Source organism: Phalaenopsis equestris, unplaced genomic scaffold, assembly GCF_001263595.1.
Source record: "Phalaenopsis equestris unplaced genomic scaffold, ASM126359v1 Scaffold000364, whole genome shotgun sequence".
Taxonomy (NCBI): Eukaryota; Viridiplantae; Streptophyta; class Magnoliopsida; order Asparagales; family Orchidaceae; genus Phalaenopsis; species Phalaenopsis equestris.
Window position 1 is genome coordinate 550,004 of NW_018164806.1, and position 13,166 is coordinate 563,169.

A 13,166-nucleotide genomic window follows, 5' to 3' on the forward strand; every position below is an offset into this window, starting at 1 on the left:
GTGATTCACACCCCATCCGAAGCGCTCACTTAATTTGGAGAAAATATTACGTCCGATTAATCGAACATACGGATGACTACATGAATCTCACCACACTATGCATTGGCACTGTGTGATTCACACCCCATCCGAATATTCTCTCCTTAATTTGAGGTAATTTTGTACAAAGCAAACTAAGTTAAGTGTTGCATTTACACTTTGAAGTGTATGCACACATATCTATAAATATATAAACTTGGAGGCTCTTTTAAGCAGAAGGCGAGCAACTGCGCTTCTCTCTTTGTGGTTTAACAACCAAGAAGCACGAAGTAGCTACAAAGACGATGAAGCTCAAAGGCCATGGAAGCCAAAAAACTTTGCAGAAAGCGAGGCCTTATGTCCTCATGATTCTGCTACAGTTTGTCTATGCCGGTATGTACATAATAGCAGTGGCGACTCTAAAGGACGGGATGGACCAATTTGTGTTAATCGCATATCGTAATATTGTTGCTGCTGCAGCTATTGCTCCTTTCGCTCTCTGGTTTGAGAGGTCACTCTTTCTACCTGTAAAAAGATTGAATATTTTATGTTCTCATTTAGCTTCAATTAATCTACAAAAAGCTTCTATTGTTTCATGAAATTATTTAAGCTTTTCAAGACTATTCAGAACAAGTTTATTGATACCTGTGTTGTTTTGGTGCAGGAAAGGGAGGCCTAAGATCACGCCAATCATATTCATTAAGATAGTGGCACTCACTGTGTTGGAGTAATGGATCCAGCATTTGTTTTCTTAGTTTTATATTTATTGAATAAGACCTGTAGCTAACTAGTTATGATTTTTTTTTCTTATATTTATAGGCCACTGCTTGAGCAAAACTTGTTCTGTTTAGGAGCTAAGCTGACCTCAGCAAGTTTTGCTTCTACGCTTGAGAACATAATTCCAGCGATTACTTACCTTATGGCACTACTTCTCAGGTGATTAAGTCTTAAATTAATTAGTTGAGACAGACGCATCGATAGCAATTTGCCTATTCTAATTTAATGTTACTTCTTATTGGAAATCTTAATGGTATCATTTTGTTGAGTTTCTGATGAGATCTATTAACAAGATTAAGGAAGTGCTAGATGATATAAATAGTAAAATTTATGTGTTAGTTATATAAATCCAAATGTTTTTAGTGCTATGTATGTAAATCCTCCTATAAGCAAAAAAGAAAAGAATAAAAAAAACAATAAAAAATCTCATATATCCAATATGTATTTAACAAAATCAGATTTTTCAAATTTATCAACTTATATTTTATTTTTTGTTATGTCTCAAATCAAACTATCTACAAATACCAATTTTCACCTTATCGTTCAAGAAAACTAACCCCCCATCTCTCTCTATACTATATCACTAACTTTATATTTTGTGAGGAGTTCAAGTAATGGAGGAAGAATAAATCCTCTGCGCAATGGAATTTCCGGGAAAAACACTAATGAAAGGAAAAAATATTACGTCTGAAGTCTGGACTCAAGCTACATCCGGACAACGTCTGCTATCCAGCGAAAGGAGCGGATCGCAGCTGTTTTTTAGTATACCCTAAAACCTTAAACCATTGTCCGGACGCAGCTTACGTTCAAATCGAGACGTAATATTTGTCCAATGAAAGAGACAAAATGTTGATCTAACAGAGCCTTGGATTTAATATTTTTTTTTGTTTTTCTATTTTTTTGTGTTTTTTTTAATATTTGGCTGGATTTAGCTAAAATCCTGTCTTAGATCCTATTCCATCCCACACCTTGGCTTGGTTTCTAATTAAGTTTTGTGCATAAAAAATTAGAGCGGAGAAGTTCAACATAAGGCGCAGAAGAGGCCAGGCAAAGGCAATCGGAGCCCTTCTGATCGTGGCTGGCGCAGTTCTGACGATTCTATACAAAGGACCCATTTTCGATTTAGTCTTCTACTCCAAAACTCGAGAGAAACAAAGCAGCTTTGCTAGTTCCATCGGCCATGGTGGAGATAGCTTCGGATGGATGAAAGGCACATTTATGCTTATAGGAAGCTGCACCTGCTGGGCAGGCTTTCTAATCCTACAAGTAATCCAAACTACCCTTTTTAATCCCAATTTGTTAGGTTAATTATTTATTAATTGCATGTGATTAACTACAATATGCACTGTTAACGCAGGCGAACACATTAGAAACATACCCAGCAGAGATTACTCTTACTGCTTGGGTGAGTGTTATGGGTGCGGTGATGAGTTCTGTGGTTGCGTTAGTGGTAAATCGTGGAAGTAGCAGGCCATGGATTATAGGGATGGATAAGCGGCTGCTTGCTCCGATCTACTCTGTAAGCAAATCTACTTTTTCATTTGTGAGAGATGTGTGGATAGAGGAAAGGAGCGAAGTGTCAAAAATAGATTTTTCATTATTTATATGTGACAATTTTACACCTTTAATCTATATAAGTGTCAAATTAATCCCCATACACATTTAATATGAACTAAAAGAGTTTCATTAAAAAAGTCTAAGAACTAAATTGATATTTTTGTAAACTCTGAGATTAAAATGACCCCTACAATGAGTCAGAAGAGAATTAACTAAGAGATTTAGGTACCTACCTTTCAATTCTTATGTATTTACATGGCTCACACCAAAACTTCAATTTTTAATGATATGTCGCTTTGCCTATATGTGAAAATATCTGTCACTTTTAAAATGTTACAATAGGGGTATTTTTATATGATACAAAAGATTTGGGTGGCATAATTGTAAAAATAAATAAATAAAAATTTAGATGTTAGTGTTGAACTTGAATAAGCCTGTGAAGGTATTATGGTATTAAGAGAGAGGCTCTAATGCTTATAATTTTGCAGGGGGTGCTATGCACTGGAGTTGCCTACTATGTGCAAGGGGTAGTGCTGAGGGAGCGGGGTCCAGTTTTTGCGAGTGCTTTTAGCCCTCTGGTCATGATCATTACTACTATTATGGGCTCCGTCATTCTCGCAGAGAAAATATCTCTAGGAATGTAAGCATTAATTAACTATAAATAAGTTGTTGGAGTTTTTATATTGAAAGTAAACTCTAATGTAGCTATTTGATTATTTGAAAATTTTCATCATTCTTAAGTGATACTCATCATGAACATCATTAGCCTAATCTAAACTAAAGAGTTGGGCAATGAAATATTCCTATTTTTTCATACCAAATATTAGTTCTTTTTGTGTCAATTTTGTTGGCAAGTTCTACTGCGTACTCTTTCTTTTAGTCATATTTGGATACTGATTATGGCTATCTATTAAATGGATGCACACTCTATCACCTATTATACATGTCTAAAAGTATTTAAATCTATTTTATGTTATCTAAGTTTGCATAAACATTACATTAACATGCAATCTCTTTTGTTATTGAGGCTTTGGACAGACAAAGACAACTTCTTATATACAACAAATTAATTACACATTTTATGTTATCAAATGCATTTTCTCAATGCAAGAAGAATGTTTTCAAATAAACACTAGCAGTGAAAAAGAAGTATTTCTTTAATGACAAACACATTGAATTCTATTTAATTAACTCATGTGATTCTTCTTCTTCTCTAACTTGTACAGGACTATTGGAGGTATACTAATGTCGGCGGGCCTCTACTCACTCATATGGGGGAAAAACAAAGATTATCTAAGCTCATCTAATATTGAAAGAAGTGCAGGGGAATCTGAGATGCCAATAGCTACATCCAATCCTGTGAATAGAAATTCCACCATGATTGGTGAAGATCCCAAAGATGAAAAAATGTCTAATGTTCTATGATTTTTTTAAGAAAAGTAGAGGAAGACCTAGAAGACTTGGGTTTATTGTATAAAAAATGATCTTAATTTATTAAGACTAAATGAGAATATGATACTAAATGGGACGCTATGGAGAAAAAAGGATCCATGTAGCCGACCCCACGTAGTGGGATTAAGGCTTTGTTGTCGTTGTTGTTGTTGTTCTATAATTTTGGAGTCGTGTTATATGCCCTTATCGAATAAATTTATCATCCAGATTTAAATTTTAATTAAGGGATATATATATATATATAAATTATTTATAGTTAAATTTAAGTTTATGGTCGGTCATGTGAATAAAGATTAATTATTTAGTCTTTCAGAATCCATAACCTTTTATCATACATAAGGGTTCTTAGTCATAAATAAATACACATAAAATAAGAGTAATTTATTCTTTGTTAGGTTACTTTTCCAAAAGCCAAGAGTTTACATGACAATTTGAGCGAGTGATTCTAGGAGTCACTATCCATTAAAGAAAACTTTAACTCAACACATGTAATAAAGTAAGGATTGTGTCATTTTGCAATACAAACTTCCCTGTGAATTTGTGATTATATGTTCTTTTAGTGATAAAAGAACTTCTCGAACTCCTTTTTTTTAAGATTAAGAGGAAGCTTGTACCTAAGATGTGATTTGTGCTGCTTATTGTCTCACAAAGTTAGAGCACGAGATATCGTCTTTTAATATAGTTATCCCTATATGTAATACGGGGCCTCTTCTCCCTTCTAATACTAACCTATATGTCTTCCCATACATCTCTCTCATCTCTCAAGACCATTCCCTTGCACCTACAACCTTCAAACAGGCCACACTCTCCCCTCAGTATCAATTAATTACACTAGGTTTTCTAATGGCATAATCATGAGCTTCTTTTTTCATCGCCCTTTAAATCCCTTATATCTTCAATAAAAGTTACAGATCGATCCTCTATACATTCCTATTAACACTTCTAAGTCTTTCCAACCCCTTTATATACCATTAGGACCTTGACCTAACCCAATGTTTTCAAATATGTCTAAATTAACCCAAACTAGGGAATTTGACCTAAGTTTGGCCTAGATTCCCTTAAATATCTCCAGATATTATTTATGTCCACCAAAAAATCTATAAAACATGTCATAGTATTCTCCAAACACCTCCAAGTGGATTCATACATTAAATACCCCTCCACATTATAACCTTAAAGTGAAACTTGAAAAGGTAGCTTTAAGGCTTGGCCTACTATCAAAGCTTGGCCTACTATCAAAGCTTGGCAAATCTCTCCATTTCCCTCCACCACAAGTGATCTTCTCCAAGTAAATCAAGAGTTATTCTTACATTGAATACACCCTCCTAAAAAAAGTGCAAATCTTAAATCAACCATGCTAATGCTATGTCATCTTTAGCTGCCTACATGGCTCCATAATTAGTGTTGTTTCTTTTTAATTTTTTTATTTTTGTTATTCTATTTAATTATATGAGTTATACATAAAATTTATGGAAAAGACGAGTATTTAAGGCTACACAAGACAACAAGGTTACTTGTGAATAAAGTTCTAAATGGATGTGAAAATCCTTATACAATTAGAAGTTTATTTATTCGATAAAGTGAGAGACTTAAGAATTATGGGAGTCGTTGTCTCATTACACAATCATGAGAGCTGATTTTTATAATTTTGAGGTTTCAAGAAGTTTCATATTAACTTTGATCAAAATCAAATAAGAATACTAGAACTTACGACCATGAATAAGAGAGAGGACTAAACTTTTTAAGGATAAATTTTGATTGGAGACCTCATTGGTGTTATTATTCTATTCAACACTTGATTCCTCCCATCAATCAAATAAATGTAGTTATTCTTATTGCATTTCTTCTTTAATCAACCTTATCATGCCAAATCCTAAGTACTCCAACTCAAGCAAGCAAATTGAGCTTCTAAATCTCATCAAACATAGTGGATCCATCAATGGCTTGTGGTTAGATAGCGATGTTAACTCATCGTTTGTAAGGCACTTATTTGTCATGACTTAACCCAGTGGTTTGAAATTTTTAGGGCAGAATGAACAATTAGATGGTGAAATTAATTTTTTATATTTTCATTTTCTATCATTAACAATTAATCAACCAAAATATGTTAACATAAAATTATATAAAAAAATAAATAAATAAAATTTATTAATTTTATCTTATTCCAATTTTACCATGTTTTTTATATGTACATTGATAATTGGCCACATGGTCCTGTAATGGAATAAATGGGCTTTCCTCGACTGATTCCCAGCTAATGGACATTAGAAGCCCTTCATCATGCCCATCTTGTACCTCATCAGATCCCTTAAATCTACTTAGCGGATTGACTTGGCAAATTGAAGTTTTGGCTATCACTTTCCCAGGAGCTGATATGCTCGTCGGACCCGTCTGTGGAGTTTTCTCAGGCTAGTCATCCTCAAGATTAACAAATAGCTGAAGTTTGGGCCTAAAGAATACCTCCATTCTCTTCTTTCCCCCTTTACACTGGTCTCTCCTAGGTTGTATGAACTCATGGATAATGCATGACCCACATCCTAAAGGGATTTAACATTACGAAAGGTGTTATGAGCGTGAAGTTCTTACAAAACTTAACAAGCATAAATCTATGAGGAAATTTAATGAGATCAGAATACAAGGCATAATAATGATCCAAGAAATAATAGAAGAAGTTTCAAAAACTTGATCCACATCTTGGGACAAATATGAGATCAACGTGATTAGCGGTGTGTAGGCGGGAAGCACCGAGACGAGAACTATTGAGGCAAGAGTTACCCATACAAGTGCCACCAAGGGTGGGGCTAAAAAGAGCTATCAACCCAAAATTAGACAAAGAAGGAAGAAATAAGCATCACACCTCAGAAGGAAAAGTCTTAGAATCCTCAGATGAAGGAGCAAGGAGAAGGAGAAGAAGAAAAAAGACATTGAAGAACACATTCTTAAGAGCAGTTTCCAAAGCTGAAACAATACAAAAGCTCAAGATCCCATCTTTGGAATCTGATAAAAGGAAGTCAGGTTCATATGACCACATGGCATCCTTTGAATTGATGGTATGCTTACTACGAGTGAATAAAGCTCTGAAGTGTCATTTATTCTTTACGATACTAAAGGAATCTACCTTATGTTGGTTTAATAACATGTTGACGGGAGTTATCACCTCCTTAAGATAATTCAAGCGTATGCTTGTGGCACGGTTTGTCAGTGCCTAAAATCCACAGAAGAACTCTTAGGTTCTCTTGAAGATCTATCAGGAACCATTAAAAATTCTCGGGAGCTTCATCACTCATTTTCAACAGGACATGTTGGACATCAGGGACTTAGAGCCTACTATAGCTCATATTAGTTCATTAATAATAGCTATAATATGACTGTAATAAATGTATTTTCTAGTTATAACAGACTGCAAGAGCCGTAGTCGGTTGTTATAAAGGCGGTAGATTGTCATGAATGTTGTGGATGTTGAAGGGCTGGCTTGTCATAGACACCATGACTACAAGAGCCGTAGTCGGTTGCTATAAAGGCGGTAGATTGCCATGAATGTTGTAGGTGGATGTTGAAGGGCTGGCTTGTCATAGACACCATAATTGAAAGCCGTCACGATAGTTGATCATGTGAAAAGTGGATGGTTGCTTCAAAAGCGTTGGTTGACCATAGAAGTCGTAGTATAAAGCTGCATGAGTTGTGAGTCTTGTAAGACGAAGTTAGTCACATAAGCCATAGTAATGAGCGACGATAACATTCGTAGATCACATAGGTCGGAGTTAAGAGCTGCACGAGCTTTGAGCCATGTAATTCACGGTCAGTCACTTAGGTCGTGATGAATTGTAATAAATTTTGTTGGTCATAGAGGGTAGAGATGAGAGCTGCATGATCTGTAAACAACAAAGGTCATGGTGGTGAGCTATAATAATGTTTGTAGGCCCTCTGCGAATCAAGTATGTCCTAGTTGGTTACATAGGTCGTGGTAGTGAGATGTAACAACATACGTAGGTGGCAGAGATTGGAATTGAGAACTATTTCAGCTGTGAGCCACATAGGTCACAATTAGTCACGTAGGTCGTAGTGGTGAGCAATAAAAATGTTGGTAGGCCAAAGAGCTTGGAGTGGAGAGTTGCATGAGTTGTGAGTCATTTAAGTCGTAGTTCATTTCATAGGTTATAGTGACGAGTTGTAATAATATTTGTAGACCTCAGATACCATAGTTGGGAGCTATATAAGTTGTGGAATACATAGGTCGTAGTTGGTCACGTAGGCTGTATTGGAAAACTACGATGAGAGAACTTCATGAGTTCGAGAAAGTCATTGTTTCTAAGTGTAGTGGTTGTAAGTAGTTATTGTAATGAGTTGTTGTTGGATCATAGATACCACTTATTCATGATCACGTATTCAAAGTATGTATTTACACAGTATGCGGGGTACGCTGTTACATCATCTTCGATGTGTGTCATTACACTGTATGCAGGATGCGTAGCTACACCATCTTCAGGGTGTCACGTACACTGTATATATGATGATTTCTTACACTACCTTATGGGTTTGTAAGGTAAGTTGCCATACCATTTTCGGGGTATGTCGTTACATTGTTTGCAGGGTGCATTATCGCACTATCTTCAAGATATGTTGTTAGACAGTGTTCAAGACGATGTACTCTTTCGCAGAGTGTTTCGTTACTCCACAATGTACGTTCGGATTTCGTAGTGTCCATCATGATTCAACAAGGGATTTTGTTGCAACGACCATGAGGTAGCCGACGGTGATCGATGACGACCAGCGAGCAATGACTACTGGTGGTCAGCGGCTATAGGAGTAAGTGACTTTCGCTGGACCTTCGTTATAGAACACTAGACTTCAGCTCCTTATCCTCGCGATATAGCTCTTGATTAAGCTCTTAGTCCCCTCTTCATGGAAGGGGTAGTGCTCTATTCATAAAGTACAAGAGAGACCTCCCTACAATTAAGGAGTGAATACAAATCCAACGTTCAGATAGATCCTCTTAATTGGAAGGCTTTATGTGGATATTTAAGTGTTTTAACGATTTCAAAATTATTCATAAAGTAAGAGAGAGACCTCCCTACAATTAAGGAGTGAATACAGATCCAACGTTCAGATAGATTCCCTTAATTGGAAGGCGTTATGTGGATATTTAAGTGTTTTAACGATTTCAAAATTGAGTGACCTTGGGCTTGTTGAACTCGTCTGGACTCTTCTTGTCGAGACACTCGGTTTGATTTTAAGATTGTTAAATTTAGAATTCATTTGATTTTCTAATTAGTCATTCAAAACTTCCAAAATTGTCTAACAATTAGATCTTGGCTTGATTTAACTCGGATTAGGCCAATTTTGATGTCAACGAGCTCGTCTCATTGAGTCGGCAGCTTAATTATAAATTTATTAAAATTAGAACTCTGAATAATTTTTAATTTAAACTTGAATGTTGCTTATTCAAAAAATATTAGCCGTGTAAAATGACAGAGATGAACGAATTAAATGCAAAAAATTAGAGGACTCCAATGTGGGCCAACCAATAATACGAGGAAACCTCGTATACCACGCGACAGCGCAGCTTATCAGGAGAACAAGTTCTTCTGAAATAGCTATGGGCCATAATTAATTCCAACCACCTAATGAAAGACATCATTGTTCATGCTATGATGACTAATATTATGTAAAGATGGTCAATAAATAATAATAATCCTTTAGTTCCTACATTATTTGATGGCGTTAAATGTCAGCCCTCTGATTTAATTTGAGAAAACAATGTTTATCACCACCAAGCCAGGATTTCCAGCATGATTGTGGCCCAACCATTCTCTTAAATGGACATTTACATACATGCCACTCAATTCCTTTGTATTTACATATCAAATGTCTAAATTTTACATTTTACAACCATATCACTCAAATTTTTCATATCATATCAAAAATACCATCATTTCAACTTTAGAAAATTAAGGAACACATCTTCATGTATCGGTAAGGTGACATGAATGTAAAAGTAAAAGTTTATGTTTGATACGTAAATATATAAGGATTGAATGATACGTATGTGAATCTTCCTAAAAATAATTGAAGATGACAATTTTCTACAATCTCAGTGATAACTAAGGGATTAGTAGATCCACATTATGTTGATGAATATGCAAGAGGCCCTAAAAACCTTCTGTTCTGATAAAATGGGTCACGCACCTTTCATGGTGAAAGATGAAAGAAGGTGGAGGACTAATTCATTATATGCACTTAATATAGAATAGATAAATTATTCAATCACTAAACAAAAATAAATGTCGTGTTAAATTTTACGTGTAATTTAATTTAATAATAAGTATTACTGTTGTGCATCGGAAGATACATGATGGTAAAATGATTATCTAATGTTTTTGTTTTGAATGAAGATCCAACACACATAGAGCTAAATCAAAAATAACAAAAAGAAGACTTTTAAGATTTTTTATGTGAAAAAATCCTGAAAAGAGAAAAAATCACAGCGTCTAACCCACTAAAAATAATACAATATGTAATTGTAAGTACATATGTTCACTCTTTTACTGAATTAGAGAATATTGAATTACAAAACTAATAATCACACATTTACGACAGTAGTTTAGCTATGATAGTAATACTTCGACTACAACAACTGTGGCTCTTGGTTGTAATAACAATAGTTAGCCATAACGACAATAGTTGTTAGCTACAAAAATAACATTTAGTCATAAATGTTGTAGTTGTACTATAAAGTTTGTCACAGAGGCTGTGGTTAGAAACCGTGACAGTAGTAGTTGGTCACAAATACCACAGTAGGTTGCTACAAATGTAATAGTTGGCCATAAAGACAGATGTTAGACTACAAAGATGATACTGACACGTAAATTTAGTGCTTATTTATCAACTTAATGTACTAGTTTGAATGTTTATGTTATGTTTTGAAAATCTTTTAGCGGTATAATGCAAGAAACAGGTGTGAGGAGCAATTAGAATTCAAAACAAGGCAAATAGAGCAACATGGTGTTCTAGCGTCTAGGAGCCAAGACTAGGTGCCTAGGCTCTGGAACTAGCCCAGAAATGAGTGTTTTCCCGAGCAGTCAAAATTTCGATGCCGCAAGAGTAGCGTCGGGGTGCTGGAAGCCAGCGCCTAGACACTAACCTCAGGTACTTAAGAGCCTTGATTGGAGAAAATTTGCGACAAGTTCCCGAGCACTAGGAATCTTGGCGCTCCAAATGCAGCACTAAGGCACTACAGTGCAGTGCCTAGGCGCCACGACACCAACGCCGATGTGCTGCGATGAGTGATGAATTAGGGCGCCCCAACACCACTCATGGACGCCTAGGCTACAATACGCGAAAATTATTGGTTTGAACAGTTGGACCCGTAGTTTCGCTGGGAGAGTCTGATTAAACAATGGATACAAAAATAAGGGTCATTTTTCTCACTTTTCAGACATTTTAAAACATGAAGAACTTCTGGAGAAGTGTGGAGAAGATCAACGAAGCATTTTAGAGAAAGTTTTAGAGAAAGAGTGGGAGATTATGAGAGTGTAAGAGTGTTTGCAATTCCATCAGCATACTCCAGATTTGAAAGAGATAATATTATGAGTTCTTATTTGTTTCTCTAAGAAACAATTTGTGAGACTCTTGTGTATGATTTCTATCTTTTATACAATGTTTGTGTTGATGAAATTTGGCACGCTTAGTGAGTAGATTTTTAGTTCTTCTTTGTTGTACAAGCGTATGGATGATTGCTTGGCATTTAGATGTGGTTCTTTGTGTAAACTTTTCAACTGTGTTAGATTAACTTAGAGAACTTATTGACTTTTAACTTGACTAGTTAATTTGTTAACATTAATCGTGATATTAGAATTTCAAAAGAAATCTAAGAGGAACGGTTAAGTTAACCACACAAATTCATCAGAATAGGAATATTACCTTTGAATTCATGCAAACTAAAAAGGGAGTGAGTTTGCCTTGAGCCTTTCATTTGATTTGTGGAACTAAACAAAAGAATTTTCAATCTTTCTTAGACTACTGGAAGGAGAAAAGGAATAATGTTCTCCTGTTTGACACTTTCTTTTGAATCACTTGCTAGGCTTGAATCCCTACATTACCACTTCAAAGGAGATTTCGGGATAGCACTTGAATCAACAACTCTTTTTTTTTTCATTGCTTAAAAACTTAGGTTTTGTTCACTTTTAAAATTTGGGTAGGATTAACAGTAGTAAACTAAAACTTTTCATATTTGGAATCATCTCGTTCCCTGTGGGATTGACGCGCGAAACTCCATTCCGTATACTACTACTAAAAATTTTCACATTTGGAATCACTGTGGGATCGACGCACGGAACTCCATTCCATATACTACTGATATGCCATGTATACTTGTGTGAGTCGTTCGTGCTTTGTCGCATTTGGAGTGTGCCAGATACCACCTTCATCTTGACCTAAGGGCCCTCCTTCGCCTTACCCATGACGAGATATGAAACCTTGGCTCTTTTTGTACAGAGTTCATGAGGTGTTCCTTCCTCAGCTTCTTCTTATTCAACGGACAATCTGCAACTCTTCTTTGTTTTCCCTTCTTCGGACCGATTTTCCCATTTTCTTAGACACAAGACGAACGTCAAAATTTTCCTTCCCATAAACCCTTACCATCTCGTCAATGGCCCTGCTCAATATGGAAGATCAGAGGAAAAAGAGATCCCAATTTGATATTGAGGAAACGAGGTGGGCCTATACATGAAAAATACAACTTTCATGTGACACCCTCATAAACACAACAGGGAGTCTACACTCAGAAATGTTTTATAAAAATCAATATTTATAATATTAAAATTTTATATTTTTATTCCTTTCTCTTAATAGGAAGTAACAGTGTTTGCACTAACGCTCATGTGAGAATCCAATTTGAAATTACTCGATGATTATTCCCTGATAGAATAAAAGTCAAAACGGACGTTGAACACTAGTAACTTCATCGGTGTAAAGAAGTTCCAAAAATTCACTCATGATCCTCATTACTCGCAATTTTTAGTGCCTTGTTACCTTTGAATTGGGTGAGGTAGATATATCAGTTTGTGTGATTTTTTTCCTACGAAATGATAAAGTCCTAAAGAGAAAGGCAGTCTTACACTGGTTCTAAGGCTTAAGAGACTACTCTTTGTTTGAGAGCCAAGAACCCCAAGCAAAGGGTAATCCAAGCCTAGTAGTAGGTAGAATGACTGCTCCCTGCTGGCAAACTATAGCCCTGAGTGGGAGAAGACTTGAACGAGGCAAAAGCAATGCCTCAACTCACCCAACATGGGATAAATACATGAGTACAAACAACCAGCAATTATTTTGTCCTCATCTGAGATATGTCGAAATTAACCCACAAT

General features: G+C 35.7%; 1 protein-coding gene across 1 annotated transcript; it reads left to right on the plus strand.

Moving 5' to 3' along the window:
* The first annotated feature begins 246 nt into the window (after nt 1-246).
* LOC110026301 (WAT1-related protein At4g08300-like) lies at nt 247-4,012 on the plus strand. Its single transcript, XM_020727188.1, has 7 exons — nt 247-529; nt 683-745; nt 838-954; nt 1,806-2,061; nt 2,153-2,314; nt 2,841-2,992; nt 3,579-4,012. Exons 1-7 carry the CDS (start codon nt 324-326, stop codon nt 3,775-3,777), a joined length of 1,155 nt encoding a protein of 384 aa, XP_020582847.1. The 5' UTR covers nt 247-323; the 3' UTR covers nt 3,778-4,012.
* The last annotated feature ends 9,154 nt before the right edge of the window (nt 4,013-13,166 follow it).

Excerpts from the sequence above, each read along its gene's own strand:
- LOC110026301 (XM_020727188.1), top strand. The coding sequence starts at position 324 with ATGAAGCTCAAAGGCCATGGAAGCCAAAAAACTTTGCAGAAAGCGAGG. Across the intron at positions 746-837 it reads GTGGCACTCACTGTGTTGGA|GCCACTGCTTGAGCAAAACT; the intron begins GTAATGGATCCA and ends TTATATTTATAG. Across the intron at positions 955-1,805 it reads CTTATGGCACTACTTCTCAG|AGCGGAGAAGTTCAACATAA; the intron begins GTGATTAAGTCT and ends ATAAAAAATTAG.